Source organism: Apium graveolens, chromosome 3, assembly GCF_009905375.1.
Source record: "Apium graveolens cultivar Ventura chromosome 3, ASM990537v1, whole genome shotgun sequence".
NCBI lineage: Eukaryota > Viridiplantae > Streptophyta > Magnoliopsida > Apiales > Apiaceae > Apium > Apium graveolens.
In genome coordinates this window covers 63061945-63081318 of record NC_133649.1, presented here as the reverse complement: position 1 = coordinate 63081318, position 19374 = coordinate 63061945, and the positions used below count along the sequence as shown (strand labels likewise).

Here is a 19374-nt window from a genome sequence, read left to right as displayed (position 1 = left end):
ATCATTTTGCATTTTGAGTCTGCACATTCCGGTAGAGTGATCAGTTTCTGACATGCTGGAAAATATCTCTTGATTATTCAATAGAACCTGACCTGGTAAGATGGTGTCAGTTGGGTGATCATAACTCTGCCAATTTTTTTCCTGATTAGAATCATACAACACCAAGTTGCCGGAGTCTAACATGGCAAGAGTAGAAAACGATTGATCAGGTGCAACAACATTTAGAAATGAGGCTTGAGATTTTTGCTGTAGGATGAGCCTGCCTCCCATCTGTAGTTAAAATCAAAGTTACATTGCTCGGAGTCGGAGGATTATCTCGGTTGGCTGTCCAAACTACAGTCTATAAAGGAAATCCTGCAAGGAAAATTCCGACATGATATAAGCCACTATTACCTTGCTCATAGAATCCAAAAAAGCAAATAAACCCCAAGGTGAGAGCCATGACAAGTTTCGTGTCGGTGTTAGAGAAGAGCCTTGGCCAATGTTCTGTCCTCTTGGTTGAGTTGCGGCGGAAGATATAGCAAAAAAAAACAAGTAAACAAAAGAGTAAATTTGTCAGTTTCAAGACAAAATGCAAGAATATGAAGTTACTCGTTCAAGTACACATAAGCCAGAGTTTCGCTTGTTTTTTCCTTCTAATGTAACAAATTGTACAACATATATATACTACTAGCTCCTATATTCAATCTTATTGCGACATATGTTTGAAAATTGAAAATCGGAACTTGACAAATTTACAAAGAAAAATAATGAAGAAACCGACATCTGCCTTTTTCCTTTTAAGATAATCATTGTGCACAGACTGGTAAAGTGTCCTCTATCAAGCTGTGTTGGTCTCATGTTGAATGACATGAAGAAAGTAAATTTGAGATTGAGACACCTGCCTGTCGATTAAAATAAAAAGCCCTTCAAATATATGATTTAGGCCGGCTTAGATGATATGATACGTCTTAATTTTATCTATCTAACAATCAAGATACTTTGTTCAATTTTCAAACACTTTTGTGTTACTTAGAATCGCGTGCAAGTAAAAAAAATACTATGCATTATCCTGTGCAACGACTTGTTCAAGAGCACGACTGGAGATACAGGTATACAGCCCAATTTAAAAAGATGTAATTGACCACTTGTATTCAGAGAGGACAGAAATTAAAGTTAAAAGCTTACATGGGGTCAATGAACATATGTAGATAGATTTATTATCCACGCCGGCCAATGCATATTTTTTTTCTTATATTGATGAACACGTAAAGGCGGAACCAGAAATTTTTAAAAGAAGGCCAATGATTCTCAATTAGCTATATGCTAAACATAAGGAGTTGCTGAGATATCAAGGGTTTTGTGGTCATTCGATATCATGATCCCAGCAAGAATTTATGCCTCCTATATCTGTGTTTCACAGCACTTAATCTTGCACGATTTCAAAATGATTGTTGTTCCCAAATGTGCTGGAAAAAATTGTTAGAATCTTGTGTGTCATAGGTTGGTGATGGAGCAACCCAAAGGAGTTGTCCTGTTTTGGATTTGGACAAGTGAGGAATATGTTGGCAAAGTTGACAATTGCAGTTCTGCTGCAGATCTTTATCACCATTTTACTCCACAAGCTGTCACACACAATTATCCTTCAAACATGTCTTCTTGCCATTGCAAATTATGCTTCTTATTTTACTAGCTACCAATTGAAAACAGCTGTTACTATGATTTTGCTCATCATCCATTGTCATACTTTAGAATTCAACTTCTTGTGTATATGTTGCATGTAGCTGGGGCTTTTATTCCACTCTATATACTCTATAACTTCAACATATCATCACATCTCTAACCCCCTCTTTAAATTAAGTTCTAAAGTACCGAGTTTAGACTTTAAATTACATCCGGCTTGTATAGTTCAATGAAAGCTTGTGTTTTTATTATTATTGATGATTAAATGATAATTTTATTACAATTTTCTGAGATCCATTTAAATTGATTCTTGAAATTTTCTTCTTCTGAATCTATGGTAGGTTCATTTTGTTTCCCTAAAAAAATATTTTCTATCAATAATATTTTCTGCATTTTGGGCTTTTTTCTAAAGAAAAGGTTTATTCAATTTTTGTTTTTCAATATAAAGAAAAACTATTGCACCCTTAATGTTTAGTTAGGTTACTAAAAAATACCAGCTATATAAAATTGGTTCCTAGATTAATTATAAAATTTCACATATCAAACTATTATTTGTTAAATGAAAATGAACCCCGTATTAATATATTAAATTATTCAATAATATCATATCAGCCACATCATTTGATAACAATTTTTTTTACCCATTTTTGTATGCTTATACCATTGCTATAACGACTCGTATATTTTTATATTGTTTAAATGTGTAATTATTAAATAATTGCACAAATAAATTATGTGTATGGGTTCTGTCAGCTGGATATTATTTTGTTAATGTATTATTAATTATGTGTGATTGTTGGTGTTCGTGTATTAATTGTGTAATTCGTTATGAAGCTGTGTTGTGTCACTTTTGTATTTGAAGGTGATTTTATTCAGGATTTATTTCCATAAATACATGGGTTATCCCTAAAATCATTTTTATGGCTTCATAATTTTATTAATTATTTTTAAAAGTTTTTAAAATTTAGAAATCAGCATTTCATCAATTATTTAGCCATATATGATTTTCTGATTTCAATTATTTGTTAAATTAGTATTTAATTCCAAAATTCTTCAAAAATTATTACTTAAGTTTGGAATAGTCCGAGAATTTTAAAATTATTTTGGTAAATTTTGGAATAAATTTTACCTGCGTGTTGTTTCGTTTATTCGTTAAAAGCGGGGATAAATTCCGTTTTAGTTATTATTTTAAAACCTACGAAAATTTTATTTGATTCGGAAATTTTAAGTCTATTTGGGAGTTATTTCAAATTATATTATCCGCGTATTGTATCGTTAAAAACATTAAATTTCGGGTTAGACAATGCTTGAGTCGCGGGATTATGAACAAAATATTAATAAAATATGAGAAGGGGCGATTTTATTCGGGTGACCCGTTTCCTTCTTCTTCTTTTTCAATCCTCGGTCTCTCCCCTCTCTCACGATCAATCTCTGTCTCAATTTTCCGGTATCTCTCCCTCCTCTCCTGTTTTTCTCCTCTTTCCCCCTATCTCCTGTTTCTTTTCCTCGGTTTCCATCTCTGATACTTCTTCATCGCCGCCCCTGTTCCGGTTGTTTTCGGTGAAACTCCGGTACGGCCACTGTGTTGGTATACCTGTGTGTTTATTGTGTATATATTGATGTCTGTTGTGTTGTTCCGACGACCTGTTGTTGCCGTGTTGTTTTCCCGATTGCATGTTCACTGGTGGTACACGCGCATGCGTGTTCCTGGTTGAAGTCGATTTTATTTCTAAAATTTCTGATTATTCAGATATTCTGATGAAATTATTCGAGTAGTTCTCACTGGTTATATTTTAATTATTTAATTTATTTTTCTGCAGGGTATTAATGATTGCAGTTTGTGATTAATCATATTTTGCGAGAAGTTAATTTTATTTATCGGCGAAGTTCGCGTTGGAAACCCTGGAAATTACTCGGGTACCCGCGGAATTTTGTCGCCGTCCGCGATGAAGTTTTACGAGCGGACGGTGGACGGTGATGACGTTGTTCTGAATCCTATGAATTAAAATTCAATATACGATAAAAATTATAAAATGCGATTAAAACATAAAGATGCGGATAATAACATATAATAAGTATATTTAATTGGTGTTTGTGAATTTGCGAATTGACAGTGTTGACTGGAATCGGTGGTTGGGAATTGTATTGTGGTTGGTTTGAATTGGTTGTGATTGATTTGACGTCGGGACGTTCGACAGGTTAGCTGATAATCAAAGGAGGTGCTACCCGATTTCCGAAAAATTAAATTACAGAAATACGAGGCCGTACCCAATGACTATCGGACGTCGACCGGTTATATGTAACTACTTTATACGAAACCTGATTATGTGATGTAGTACTTAGCTAAAATCGATAACCCTAATTTCGTAAAAGGACAGAGATACATATTTTCTGGAAACGAACACCGAACTGATTTTCGAGAACGTGAATCCATAATTGATACGTGTTTTATTATATGAAGTATTATGAGTCGGATTTTGTTAACGTTCGGGTAGATTGTTAGCGAGGATATGTCAAGCATAATCGAAGGTCTAAATTAGGTATTTCGACTTTGTAGGTTCCAGTCGGAAGGCACAAGAGTTGGCTTTGGTCTAAAGATAGCCTAGTGGACAGTCGACGAGCTCGGTAAGGTTCCAATCGAAGGACCTGAGTGTTGAAGTCGAGTCCAGGGTGATCTAGTGGTTAGGCGAAAAAGCCTGAGCGTTCGTGTCGGCTCAAGGTCAATCGGTAATGTTTGTAAAGCTCTGCAAGGCAAGTACCGCTGACCATATCTTTATGGTTCAGCTTATATGAATATAATGTTATTTTATTCTCGTAGTGGAACAGAACGATTTAAGTTACGTATCCCCTCGGTTTCAAATTGTTTTGTTAACTTGTGTTTTGGGGGAAAAGTAACTTCTGAAAATGCCTATCTCTAAATTTTGAATAAAATGAAAATGTTTTGGAAAATGTGCTATGTTATAACTGTTTTGACAAGAGATAGGTAAGTGATTTGGAAAACTGGATAAAAATGATCAGATAATTGGATGAGTGTGCGCAGAAGGCCCGTAACGGCCTGGAAGTTAGCGTAAGAGGCGAAGTGGTTGCGCACCCTGTTATAACCACCAGTCCATCGTGACAGAGACCTAGCTAGTCTCTGAGTTCCGGAACAAGTTTCATAGGATAGCCTGATCAGCTGTCTCACCAGGGATCATCCAATGCTTTTATATCTGAGCAAGTGATTTTGAGATTTCCGTAGAGGAACAAGTTTTATAGGTCCTTGTGATGGGACAAGTTTTTTGGTTCCCGTAACGGAACAAATGATATTGGGTCCCCGTAACGGGACAAATGGTTTTATGGGTCCTGCGATGGGACGAAAATTTGAAAATGAAAGTAGCATGCTAAAAAAATTGAACTCTGGTATTTATGCACAGCACACAACTAATGATTTGGTTTTACAGAGCATGCTAGTTTTGATATCCAGTTCACACATGTTTTTACTTGTTTTCCAGCAAGTCATGAATTCTGTTCCTATAATTATTTATCATAAACTGTTTTTGATTATTATTCATATGGTGGTACTGCTGAGCAATTGATTGCTCACCTTTACAAAATGTTTTATATATGTATTGCAGATGCCTAGGGAATTCTCCAGTGGTAGTCAGGGCAGAGTTCCAGTTCCTTCCGTGTCATGCTCCTCTGAGGTAGTGGTGTTGGACCAAAGTGGGTCTGTTGAGTTGCTGTACAAAGATAGTATTGTCAAGATTGACTTTAGTAAGTTGGTTTTGTGAGGATTGTAACCTAAGTCATACCTAAACCTGGAAAAGATCTTGGAAAAAGGGGTTGTATTTATATAATAATGTTGAGTTGGATTATATTACGTTGTTATTATTGTTATTGATGACGTCAACTCCTGACCCCGGGGTTGAGGCCGTCACAGTTGGTATCAGAGCTACAGGTTTGAGTCCCTGATTTAGGTTAGGAATGGAGTCAGAAGAGTGCAAGAATGTTTATTCTATATAGATATGAGTCAGCAACTCAATCAGAGGAGCGAGTCTGTGAGTTTAGTCAAGGGTTCGAAGGCGTAACCCTGATGTCTGTTGAGGATTGGTTGGAACTGCCCTAGATTTTAGTAAGTCTCCCTTATATATAGGTATCATTGGCAATGTCTAGTTGAGATTTCTAGTTTCTTTTCTCGAGCAAGCGAATCTGACCGTGAAAGTTCAGGTGGAAGGATAATAGTCAGCGGCTGCCATGACAGCCGAGTCTTATAATGAATTTGGATCAGTACTGAGGTTTATACCTTGAACCCTATATTTCTTTCCTCGGAGGTTCTATCGGTTGATTGGGGCAAACAATACATATGATGTGACTATTTGTCTGTGTGACAAAGGGTTCGGTGGGACGCCACTGAATTATGTGTTGTAAACTGTATGGTACTAAGATTGGCCATCTTACGTACTTGTATGGTTGCTCCCAGTCATATCCGCATTTCCTTCACGTTTCTTTTAGAATGAATTATCCTGATTTCGAAATTTTATTTGGTATTTTATGGAAATGAATTTCCTTCGGTAACCTCTGTGGTCAGACCATCCTAGTTATGGAAAGTAAACAAAGAGTTAACCGTCAGGAGAAGGTTTTTGTCTTAGAAAAGTTAATTCAGTAGTACGCGAGTCTATGGAAATTGATAGGGAACCGCCTTTAGAAGTATGGTTGGCTGAAACTTAGATTAGTATGCGTAGAAGAGGTCCTTAAGTTGACCTAGTTTGCGAAGTGGCTTGTTGGTAGTTGTGACTGAAATAGCTAACCCCATTTTATTAGTTGGTTAGTGATACATATGATTATTAACATGTTATGTGTCACAGTATTGTGAACTGTGGAGTGGAGTGGTGAAAGATGGTTAGTATACTTGTTGGTGGTTTGGTTGATGTTGATGGGTTGATATGGTTGTTGGTTGATTGTAGGTGTCGGCTTGAGTCCGACTGGTAGTCAATAATATAGATGAAATGATGCCCAAATTTTTGGAAAATACCCTACTTTTAAAAGATACAACGTCTGCTATGATGTGTTACTGATTATTAACATATTATGTGTCAGAGTATTGTGAACTGTGGAGTGGAGTGGTGAAAGATGGTTAGTATACTTGTTGGTGGTTTGGTTGATGTTGATGGGTCGATATGGTTGTTGGTTGATTGTAGGTGTCAGCTTGAGTCCGACTGGTAGTCAATAATATAGAGAAAATGATGCCCAAATTTTTGGAAAATACCCTACTTTTAAAAGATACAACTGTCTGCTATGATGTGTTACTGATGTTTCTGTTGATACTCAATTGATCAATTAAAAGAGAGAGTTGGTTAATTGTACCAACTAGTGGTCAGTTAGATAGAAGTCGGTTCCAATTAGAGTAAGTCAATGTATGACGTGATTTTCAGACCTGGAAACAAAGAACGTTCGATGTGTCACATGTAGTCATAAGGGTCATTATGCGTCGGAGTGCAATCCATAAAATCCAAGAGTTACCTTGTTACAAATGTGGGAAGGTTGGGCGTATTGCAAGGAGTTGTGGAACGGTTACTCAAGGTACTACATCTCAAAGGTCAACATCCAGCATAGTTAGAGGCAGAACTTCCAAAGTGACCAAAAGATTAAGTGTTTAGAATTCGGACATAGTGCAGTTAATCTGACACTCTTTGAGCTAGAGGAGTTTGACATGATTTTAGTAACGAATTGGTTGTCCTTTCATAAGGCAAAAAAAATTAATTCAGGAGAAGCGGATAGTAAAGTGTATGGAAGCCAATAGTAGGGTAAGTTGTGAAAGAAAGAAGAAAGATAAGAAGCTTTTCCAATTGTGCGAAGAAATAAGTTAATAAGCCAAAAAGAGAAAGTAGATCCACCTTGTGCAAAGATACGAGGAAGAAAATACTTAAGTTGAAGGAAGTTGAGTAATATATAATTGTCTTGGAATTTCTTTGAAGGCCAGTGGGGCGAAGTAATTAGTTCGATAATTGTAAAGATATTAGTGAGGAAAGTGAACTTACCAGATATAGTTCTTTGGTTTACACCAGAGATGTTGCTCAAAAGAAGGATGAAATTATGAGAAGTAGGTAATGATTACTGGGAGTTTGACAAAACAACGAATAGGAATAAGTAACCCTATTAAGATTTGATTATTTAGGTGATTTAATTCAAGGAATGTGTTATTTCTCGGGGGAATGACTTAAGATCCAGCCTGAGAACATATCAAAGACTGCAGTTAAAACTGAAATATGGGCATCACAATTTTTGGTAATGTCATTTGGAATAAAAAATAAATCAGTCAGGGAACATGGTGTATAAGGAGTGCTTGGATAAGCATGATTGTATTTATTGATAACATCCTCAGCTATGCAAAGATCAGGGAGGTCCATATGGAAAGCCCAAGGATTTCCCTACGAAGATTAGAAGAAAAACAACTATATATTAAGTTTTAAGTATAAATTTTGGCCGAGAGTAACAAATGATTCCGATTATTCCGTTAACGAATATTTAAGCAAGGCCGGTGTAGTAACATATGCCCTGTATGGAAGGAAAGGATTGAATGTGATTAAAATCGCTAAGGAGTTAATAAAGGAATAGGGAAATGGAATGTGAAGTTCAAATATCTGAAGGTGAGAAGAAGTGACAATATGAGATTATTTTCCAGTCTTAACTGATGAAGAGAAGCAAGAGATGTTCGAATGTTTGGAAACTAAAGTGAAAATGAGCACCGCCTATCATCCGTAGACGAAGGGTCAAAGTGGAAGGACGATTCAGGCAATATAAGATATATTGAGAGTATATAGTTTGAATCTAAAGGAAACTATAGTAATCACCTACCATGGATTGAGTTTCCTATGTTAATAATTAATCATGTTACTAGGGAATGCTATATTGCGAAGCCCTGTGTAAGCATAAGTGTGAGTTTCCCTTTTTTGAGAGAAAGTGGGAGTAGAAATGTTGTTAGATGCTGAGTAAATTCAGCGCACCACGGACGTAGTGGTGTTGATTCGAAAAAGAGTTGACGCAGCTTGGGATGGACAAAGAAAGGAGACGAATTTGCATCGAAAGAGTATGGATATAAAAGTAGGATCTTGGGCATTGATAAAATTTCACCTTGAAAGAAATTTGTTAGGTTTAGTTAGAAAAGACAAGTTGAGCCCTAAATATATGTACCCATTGCGGTATCGAGGAAAATAGATAAAGTGCTCATGAGTTAGCATTGTCATTGCAGTTGCAGACATTCATAATGTGTTCTGCATGTCATTGTTAAAGCGATATGTTCTTGATTCGAACCAAATCGTTGAGTAGGAGCCAATGTGCTCTTGTCCAAATTGTTCTGCGTGGAATGATCGACCCAGATCCTAAGTCATTATGAGTGAATCCTTGGGAATGAATTTATATCTATAGTGAATATGCTTTGAATGAAGCCTCGAGTGGAAGAGTCCACTTAGGAGTTAGAGTCAGATATGCTTGACAAATATCCTCATTTGTTTAGTTAGGTCAGATTCTAAGGACAGAATCTTTTTAAGGGGGGAAGGATATAACGACTCGTATATTTTTATATTGTTTAAATGTGTAATTATTAAATAATTGCATAAATAAATTATGCGTATGGGTTCTGTCAGCTGGATATTATTTTGTTAATATATTATTAATTATGTGTGATTGTTGGTGTTCGTGTATTAATTAGTGTAATTCGTTGTGAAGCTGTGTTGTGTCACTTTTGTATTTAAAGGTGATTTTATTCAGGATTTATTTCCATAAATACTTGGGTTATCCCTAAAATCATTTTTATGGCTTCATAATTTAATTAATTATTTTTAGAAGTTTTTAAAATTTAGAAATCAGCATTTCATCAATTATTTAGCCGTATATGATTTTCTGATTTCAATTATTTGTTAAATTAGTATTTAATTCCAAAAATTTTCAAAAATCATTATTTAAGTTTGGAATAGTCCGAGAATTTTAAAATTATTTTGGTAATTTTTGGAATAAATTTTACCTGCGTGTTGTTTCGTTTATTCGTTAAAAGCGGGGATAAATTCCGTTTTAGTTATTATTTTAAAACCTACGAAAATTTTATTGATTAGTTTTATTTGATTCGGAAATTTTGAAGTCTATTTGGGAGTTATTTCAAATTATATTATCCGCGTATTGTATCGTTAAAAACATTAAATTTCGGGTTAGACAATGCTTGAGTCGCGAGATTATGCACAAAATATTAATAAAATATGAGAAGGGGCAGTTTTATTCGGGTGACCCGTTTCCTTCTTCTTTTTCAATCCTCGGTCTCTCCCCTCTCTCACGATCAATCTCTGTCTCAATTTTCCGGTATCTCTCCCTCCTCTCCTGTTTTTCTCCTCTTTCCCCCTATCTCCTGTTTCTTTTCCTCGGTTTCCATCTCTGATACTTCCTCATCGTCGCCCCTGTTCCGGTTGTTTTCGGTGAAACTCCGGTACGGCCACTGTGTTGGTATACATGCGTGTTTGCTGTGTATATATTGATGTCTGTTGTGTTGTTCCGACGACCTGTTGTTGCCGTGTTGTTTTCCCGATTGCCTGTTCACTGGTGGTACAAGCGCATGCGTGTTCCTGGTTGAAGTCGATTTTATTTCTAAAATTTCTGATTATTCAGACATTCTGATGAAATTATTCGAGTAGTTCTCGCTGGTTATATTTTAATTATCTAATTTATTTTTCTGCAGGGTATTAATGATTGTAGTTTGTGATTAATCATATTTTGCGAGAAGTTAATTTTATTAATCGGCGAAGTTCGCGTTGGAAACCCGGGAAATTACTCGGGTACCCGCGGAATTTTGTCGCCGTCCGCGATGAAGTTTTACGAGCGGACGGTGGATGGTGATGACGTTGTTCTGAGTCCTATGAATCAAAATTCAATGTACGATTAAAATTATAAAATGCGATTAAAACATAAAGATGCGGATAATAACGAATAATAAGTATATTTAATTGGTGTTTGTGAATTTGCGAATTGACAGTGTTGACTGGAATCGGTGGTTGGGAATTGTATTGTGGTTGGTTTGAATTTGTTGTGATTGATTTGACGTCGGGACGTTCGACGGGTTAGCCGATAATCAAAGGAGGTGGCTGCCCGATTTCCGAAAAATTAAATTACGGAAATACGAGGCCGTACCCAATGACTATCGGAACGTCGACCAGTTATATGTAACTACTTTATACGAAACCTGATTATGTGTTGTGATGTAGTACTTAGCTAAAACCGATAACCCTAATTTCGTAAAAGGACAGAGATACATATTTTCTGGAAACGAACACCGAACCGATTTTCGAGAACGTGAACCCTAATTGATACGTGTTTTATTATATGAAGTATTATGAGTCGGATTTTGTTAACGTTCGGGTAGATTGTTAGCGAGGATATGTCAAGCATAATCGAAGGTCTAAATTAGGTATTTCGACTTTGTAGGTTCTAGTCGGAAGGCACAAGAGTTGGCTTTGGTCTAAAGATAGCCTAGTGGACAGTCGACGAGCTCGGTAAGGTTTCAATCGAAGGACCTGAGTGTTGAAGTCGAGTCCAGGGTGATCTAGTGGTTAGGTGATAAAGCCTGAGCGTTCGTGTCGGCTCAAGGTCAATCGGTAATGTTTGTAAAGCTCTGCAAGGCAACTACCCCTGACCATATCTTTATGGTTCAGCATATATGAATATAATATTGTTTTATTCTCGTAGTGGAACAGAACGATTTAAGTTACTGTATCCCCTGAGTTTCAAATTGTTTTGTTAACTTGTGTTTTGGGGGAAAAGTAACTTCTGAAAATGCCTATCTCTAAATTTTGAATAAAATGAAAATGTTTTGGAAAATGTGCTGTGTTATAACTGTTTTGACAAGAGATAGGTAAGTGATTTGGAAAACTGGATAAAAATGATCAGATAATTGGATGAGTGTGCGCAGAAGGCCCGTAACGGCCTGGAAGTTAGCGTAAGAGGCGAAGTGGTTGCACACCCTGTTATAACCACCAGCCCAGCGTGACAGAGACCTAGCTAGTCTCTGAGTTCCGGAACAAGTTTCATAGGATAGCCTGATCAGCTGTCTCACCAGGGATCATCCAATACTTTTATATCTTAGCAAGTGATTTTGAGATTCCCGTAGAGGAACAAGTTTTATAGGTCCTGTGATGGGACAAGTTTTATGGTTCCCGTAACGGAACAAATGATATTGGGTCCCCGTAAAGGGACAAATGGTTTTATGGGTCCCGCGATGGAACGGAAATTTGAAAATGAAAGTAGCATGCTAAAAAAATTGAACTCTGGTATTTATGCACAAGCACACAACTAATGATTTGGTTTTACAGAGCATGCTAGTTTTGATATCCAGTTCACACAAGTTTTTACATGTTTTCCAGCAAGTCATGAATTCTGTTCCTATAATTGTTTATCATAAACTGTTTTTGATTATTATTCATATGGTGGTACTGCTGAGCAATTGATTGCTCACCCTTGCAAAATATTTTATATATGTATTGCAGATGCCTAGGGAATTCTCCAGTGGTAGTCAGGGCAGAGTTCCAGTTCCTTCCGTGTCAGGCTCCTCTGAGGTAGTGGTGTTGGATCAAGGTGGGTCTGTTGAGTTGCTATACAAAGATAGTATTGTCAAGATTCACTTTAGTAAGTTGGTTTTGTGAGGATTGTAACCTAAGTCATACCTAAACCTGGAAAAGATCTTGGAAAAAAAGGTTGTGTTTATATAATAATGTTGAGTTGGATTATATTACGTTGTTATTATTGTTATTGATGACGTCAACTCCTGACCCCGGGGTTGAGGCCGTCACAATTGCTCTAAGTGATTACCTGTTGTACCTCATTTTAACCGAATCATGCAAAATATAACGAAAACAAAAAATAAATATAGCAAGTGATATTTCATGAAAATTGAAATGAAGTATTACAAGGTATCTCAATGCGAGCACTTTATTTAATCTATAATTGAATGATTTTTGAGTCAACTATGTTCAGTTAGATTTTTTATCTTAAAATCGCCGTTCCGAACCCCAATAAGATATGTTTATAATTAATTATCAACAAAATAAAAGAAGATAATGTACCGTGAGTATATTTATATATTTCATAAATCAGAATTATATGATTGAGATATCAATTTATGATTTGTTCGTAATTTTTAAAAATTAAATATTTATTCGATAATTTATTGATAATTTATGAAATTAGTTAAATATTTTTTAATAAAATAGATCATTTTTTATAATAGAGACAATATCAATAATTTATGAACAATTTTTAAAAAATCTATGACGCAACCCATTTACTGGGAGAAAAAGAAAACATTATCTTATTGCACCGCAGGCTCAGGGTATCACAATCGTCCGGAGATCTCAATGATACAGTACTACTACAGTAGTGTACATTCAGTTTTACAGAAATTAAATAACAGCTTCTTATTTCATTACCATAGCATATCACAACACTCCATTTCTCTACAACCAATCTTCATCCTCTGATAAACATAATGAATAGGTTGATCAAGCACTGTTTGAACTGCAGACTGAAAGGCCTGAGTTGGGTGAGTAGCAGCTTTAAATATAATCAAAGACAGTATAGTGAGAAAGTGGAATCGCAAGGGAAATCATTTGAGGGGTTGTTGAGATGTGATGCAAATGATGTGGCTTTGACACCTATTAGTTTCTTGGAAAGATCAGCTAAAGTTTTTAGAGACAGAACATCTATTGTTTATGGTTCTGTTACTTTTACTTGGGAACATACTTACTTTAGATGTCTTAAACTTGCTTCTGCTCTTTCCCACTTGGGTATTTCCCAACAAGATGTTGTATGTCTCCTCTTATCTCTTATCTCTTATCTCTTCCCTTTTTTCTTTTTAGCTACTTGTTTTTAGTCTTGCATTTTATATGCCTTTTTTTGTAGACTATATGTTGCTTTTGAGTTCGGAGTTTGATGAGTTGACTTTTTGTTTAGCATTGTGATTGTACATTGGCAGTTTGTAACTTCGGATCATGGAATTTCAACCCGGTTATTTTATATTCATTTTCATTCCAATGAATTAGGTTGAAATTCCGTGATTCAAACGGCACCATAGTGTAGAAAATAGTGGAAAATTTGAAATAAAGCTGACAATCTGAGTACTACAGATATCCTTTAAATACTTAAACGTTTTTTTATTCTTTCGCGAATGTTCTAGGTAATGATCACTATAGGGGAGAGGAAAAATGAGTATTTTCTAAATGTGAACTAATTGGCAGTGTAAGACAGCTTTCCATTTGTGTACAGTAGCATGCTGATATAGTAATATTTTGGAACTTCAATGTTTGAGCAGGTTGCAACTTTGATGCCTAATGTCCCTGCAATGAATGAGCTGCATTTCGCAGTTCCAATGGCAGGTGCTGTTCTGTGTACACTTAATACACGCCATGATTCAAATATGATATCAGTCATTCTTAGGCATTCAGAAGCTAAGATCTTGTTCGTGGATCAAGAATTACTTAAAGTTGCTGAAGGAGCACTTCATCTTCTTGAGAAACAGCCAATTTTAGTTTTATTCCTTGAACCCGATGGCTCGTCTTCTCCTAATAGTAATTCTAGTATCTATGAATACGAGAGTCTTGTGCAGGATGGGAGAACAGAATTCACCATAAGACGGCCAAAGTCAGAATGGGACCCCATCAGCATAAACTATACATCAGGCACAACATCACGGCCCAAAGGAGTTGTTTATAGTCATAGAGGTGCTTATCTCAATTCACTTGCCACAACTTTCCTTCACGGGATGGGATCCATGCCTGTTTACCTTTGGACTGTCCCAATGTTTCATTGTAATGGCTGGTGCCTAACTTGGGGGTTGGCGGCGTTGGGAGGCACTAATGTGTGTCTTAGACGAGTCTGTCCTAAGGACATCTACGAAAGTATTGATCTCCACAAGGTTACACACATGGGCGGTGCACCGACTGTCTTAAACATGATTGTAAATGCACCATCTTGTGACAAAAAAACACTTCCTCACAAGGTTGACATAATGACTGGTGGATCACCACCGCCTCCAAATATCCTTTTGAAGATAGAGGAGCTTGGATTCCGGGTGTCCCATTTATATGGACTCACGGAGACCTATGGTCCAGGTACTTACTGCATTTGGAGGCCTGAATGGGATACTCTGCCTAAAGAAGAGCAAGCGAAGCTAAAAGCAAGACAGGGGATGCATCACTTCTGTTTGGAAGACATAGATGTTAAAGATCCTGACACAATGAAGAGTGTTCCAGCAGATGGAAAAACCTTTGGAGAGATTATGTTTAGAGGAAATACGGTGATGAGTGGATATTTCAAAGATCAAACTGCATCACAAGAAGCGTTCAGAGGTGGTTGGTTTCAGAGTGGTGATATTGCTGTAAAACATGCTGATGGCTATCTTGAAGTCAAGGATCGATCAAAGGATGTAATTATTTCAGGTGGTGAGAATATAAGCTCTGTTGAGTTGGAAACAGTGTTGTATAGCCATCCGGCAATTCTTGAGGCTGCAGTGGTTGCAAGACCGGATAATCACTGGGGTCAGACGCCTTGCGCATTTGTGAAACTTAAGGAGGGATTTCAGATTGATGCCGAGAATATCATCAAGTTCTGTAGAGACAATTTACCTCATTATATGGCACCTCGGACAGTAGTTTTCGAAGATCTGCCAAGAACTTCGACCGGGAAAGTTCAGAAGTTTGTGCTAAGGGAGAAGGCAAAAGTTATGGGTAGTCTTTCATAACCATAAAAGAGATTGTTTGAAGTTTCAAAAATTAGAAGTTGATAATTGATGTCATAGAAAACCTAACTACCTGCCGTAAAAGAGACATTAAAATTACAATCTGAATTTTTATTTGAACATTCGAATAAAGACTGGAAAGGTTTGCTTACATGGAGTTGGAGCCTGTATATGTAGAGAAACAAATAGAGGCTAATACAACTAGCATAATCCATCCTTGACACTAAGTTTGAAAAGTAACACATCTAAGTAAATTGATGAACACATGAGAAATTATGGACTACTAGAAGAGTAACTATCATCTCTTGGAAAAACTTAAAACACTAAATTGCAGTAAGATAAGATGAAAGACTGGGAGGTACTGGGATATCCACAGTCCCTTCAAGCATGAGTAGAACTCTCTTCATGGACGGGCGAAGTGATGGTTCATCTAAAATGCACCAGAGGCCTATTCTTACCATTCTTTCAAATTTCGTCTTATCAGTCTCCTCATCCACAATCAATTCAGCTAGTTCATTCTTCTCAAAACATTGGATCACCCAGTCTTCAAGAACAACCTTCTCCTCTGCCAAGCTCATATCCAAACTTTTTCTACAGCATATGATTTCCAAAAACAAGATTCCATAACTGTAAACATCTGCCTTAACTGTAACAGGCGTCTTTCGATGCCATTCAGGTGCAACATACCCCCTTGTACCTCTTATCCCGGTATATGTATTTTCTTGGTCTGGCTTTAGGAGCTTTGCCAGTCCGAAGTCTGAAATTCTTGCTGACCTATACTCATCTATGAGTATATTTTGAGGCTTAATGTCACAATGGATAATCTGGGTTTCACACTCTTCATGCAGATAGAGGATTCCTCTTGCAATATCAAGAGCAATTTTTATTCTTTCATCCCATCTTGGCGGAATTTGGGCTTTGAAAATGACATCTGCAAGTGATCCATTGACCATATATTCATAAACAAGCAACTTTTTGGGTCCATCATGACTGTATCCAAGAAGGCGAACAAGATTACGATGATGGGTTCTTCCGATAACTTTCATCTCATTCTTAAATTCTCTCTCCCCTTGTGCTAACATACTTTCCAGTCTCTTCACAGCTACAGCTACTACTTTATTGTTGAATTCTAGTGTGCCTTTGTAAACTGTCCCAGATGCTCCTCTACCAATCTCTTCTTGGAAACCATTTGTCAATTTCTCTAATTCGACATAGGGAAAGGACTGTGGAACAATATCTTCCATCAGTTCAACATTTAGCTGTGAAGCAATCCTTTTATATGCCCGTATACGATTTTTGTAGACAACAAGTCCAGAAATCACAAAGATGGTACATGCCAAGGCAAAAAGTGAAAGACTTATGATAAGAATGTTTAGAGGAGGGTTTTTCTTAGTACTAGAATCGATTGGAACTTCTTTTGCGGGTGTTGTGGAAGCCAACTTGATAAAGACAATATTGTTAAAATCAGTGAATATTTTCCTTCCATATCTTAATGGAAGCCTCTGCTTGGAGCACTTGAGGTCAATATAAAAGGCAGCTACGCAGTTGCAGTCTTTCAGACAAGCTGCTTCACAGTCATCTTTAACTGTTGTTCTGAATTGAAAATAAGGATCATTTTGCCATTCAATATTCTCCAGCGAACTCATTCTATATTCCATCGATTTGTCCTTGTTTTTGCAACTCACAGCAGTATAAATTCTCTCACAGCCTGCTTTGAAGTTTCCAGGAGTAATAAAATCGAATCCTGGAAGACATACACATTTAGCTTCATCATCGTTGATAGTACAAAAGCTGTTCAGGCCACATAAACCTTTGGCGTCACACTTATTATACGAAGATGCCCATTCGACTGATGAGCTGTTTTCTTTTTTATCCAGTTCAAAAGAATACAATCGCATGATACCATCCACGTCTAATTTCATGAGGCATATTTTCTGTTTCCCAGAAAATCCGCCTGTTAGATTATACAAAACAGTGGTAGAATTATCCAGCAAATAGAGATGTCCGTCAGGATCAAGATTCAGTGTAATATTTACACCTTTCCCAAAAGTGTCAGAGTCCCAGTAAAATGAATCAGTGTAAGCTGAATCCCAGGTCTCCACTGCATACAACACGAGATTCGAATCAGACTGCATCTTGAGTCTGAAAGTTCCCGTGGAGTGATCAGTTTCTGACATGCTTGAAAACAACTCTTGATCATTCAAAAGAGGCTGGCCAGGTAAGATGGTGTCAGTCGGGTGATCAAAACTTTGCCATAGCTTTTTTTTATTAGAATCATAGACCACAAAGTTGCCAGAGTCTAGCATGGCAGCCGTAGAAATAGATTGATCAAGTGTAACAACATCTGTAGAAGAAGCTCCAGATTGTTGTTGAAGGACGAGCCTCCCATCTGTAGTTAAAATCAAGGTTATACTGCTGGATACGGGAGGACTATCTCGGTTGGCTGTCCACACTACCGTCTTTTCAGAAACTCCAGCAAGAAAAATCCCGACACGATATAAGTTACTATTGCCTTGCTCGTAGAATCCAAAAGCATATAAGCCTGAAGGTGATAACCATGACAAGTTTCCAGTCGGCGTTAGAGAGGAGCCTTGGCTAATATTCAGTCCACTTCGTTGAGTTGCTACAAAAGATAGAGAAGAAAGAACAAGCAAACAGTTGAGTAATCTATCAACCATAGTTTACCCTGGTTTTCTTTTTCTGTTTCTGCAAGAATTATGAAGTTGTTCGTTCCAATAATCGGCTAAAGGATCGCTTTTATAATCCGTAACATCATTTATCTGGAGCCTGGGGTGTAGGTAGGTACTGGTTGGTGGGGTTGCCGGGTTTTAGTCATTTAATAATCCAATCTAATTAAATTAGTTTGAGATTTTTGAACTCGACTTATAAAAATTAAATTCGCAACCTAACCTTCATTATACATCCACATTTATTATAGAGTACTACAAGAAAAAAGGCAATAAATAACATCTCAGGATTGAAATCGTTGTTATTGTGGATGTTGGGTTTTGTGGAATCTATTAATTAAACCCATGAAAATAGACTATTCATATTCAGATTAGTTTATGGATTAGTCTACTTTTCAGATTTAGACTGTAATTTTGATTTAGACCTAATTTCTTCTCTTATAAATACTCATATAATTGTAAAATCATAACATAACAAATTGTGAGAGATCAATAAAAAATTAGTGCGGCTTCCAAAATTAGTTTTTTCTTATTCTTATTTATTCGCTTTGAGTTTTGCTTTCGTTGTCGTATACTCAACAACTGGTATCAAGAGCCTAGGTTTTCAGGCGAGTGGGAACGATGGCAGAAGACGGGAAGGTAAAGATCGACAAATTTGATGGCAAAGATTATGGGTTTTGGAAGATGCAAATTGAGGATTATTTGTATCTAGAAAAAACTACATAAACCACTGGAAGAGAAGAAACCAACTGCAATGAAAGATGAAGACTGAAAGATTTTGGACAGGCAGGCTCTAGGGGTTGTCAGGTTGACTTTGGCGAAGAACGTTGCTTACAATATCGTCAAGGAAACGACAACTTATGGTTTGATCAAGGCTTTGTCAAACATGTATGAGAAGCCATCTGCTTCAAATAAGGTGTATTTGATTCGCTTGTTAGTTGCCACTTGATTGAATGAAGGCGATTGTGTTGCTGATCATGTGAACGAATTTAATTCCATCCTAGCAAGATTGGCATCGGTGGATATTAAATTCGATGATGAAGTACAAGCCTTGTTGTTGGCATCCTCATTACCAAACAGTTGGTCGGGATTTGTCACTGCTATAAGTAATTCATCTGGAAGCGGTAAGATGACTTTTGATGGAGTTCGAGATTCGATTTTTTAGAGAAGATATTCGTAGGAGAAACTCAGGAGAGTCGTCAGGTTCCTTGTTGAGGGCTGAGAGTAGAGGCAGAAAGTTCGAAAAGGGGCAGAATAAGGGGCGTAGCAGATCGAAGT

General features: G+C 36.8%; 2 protein-coding genes across 2 annotated transcripts; one reads left to right on the top strand and one right to left on the bottom strand.

The window, feature by feature from the left end:
• The first annotated feature begins 12961 nt into the window (after nt 1-12961).
• LOC141712354 (butanoate--CoA ligase AAE1-like) lies at nt 12962-15562 on the top strand. The gene is made up of 2 exons (XM_074515265.1): nt 12962-13480; nt 13985-15562. The coding sequence occupies exons 1-2, from the start codon at nt 13163-13165 to the stop codon at nt 15410-15412; spliced, it is 1746 nt and encodes a 581-aa protein (XP_074371366.1). The 5' UTR covers nt 12962-13162; the 3' UTR covers nt 15413-15562.
• LOC141712353 (G-type lectin S-receptor-like serine/threonine-protein kinase LECRK3) lies at nt 15550-18152 on the bottom strand. The gene has a single exon (XM_074515264.1). It carries the CDS (start codon nt 18085-18087, stop codon nt 15733-15735), a length of 2355 nt encoding a protein of 784 aa, XP_074371365.1. The 5' UTR covers nt 18088-18152; the 3' UTR covers nt 15550-15732.
• Between the last annotated feature and the right edge of the window lie 1222 nt (nt 18153-19374).

What these genes read in the sequence shown, in the direction of transcription:
- LOC141712353 (XM_074515264.1), bottom strand. Translation starts at nt 18,087, where the DNA reads ATGGTTGATAGATTACTCAACTGTTTGCTTGTTCTTTCTTCTCTATCT.
- LOC141712354 (XM_074515265.1), top strand. Translation starts at nt 13,163, where the DNA reads ATGAATAGGTTGATCAAGCACTGTTTGAACTGCAGACTGAAAGGCCTG. An exon ending in GTATTTCCCAACAAGATGTT is followed by an intron (nt 13,481 to 13,984) that starts GTATGTCTCCTC and finishes ATGTTTGAGCAG; the next exon opens with GTTGCAACTTTGATGCCTAA.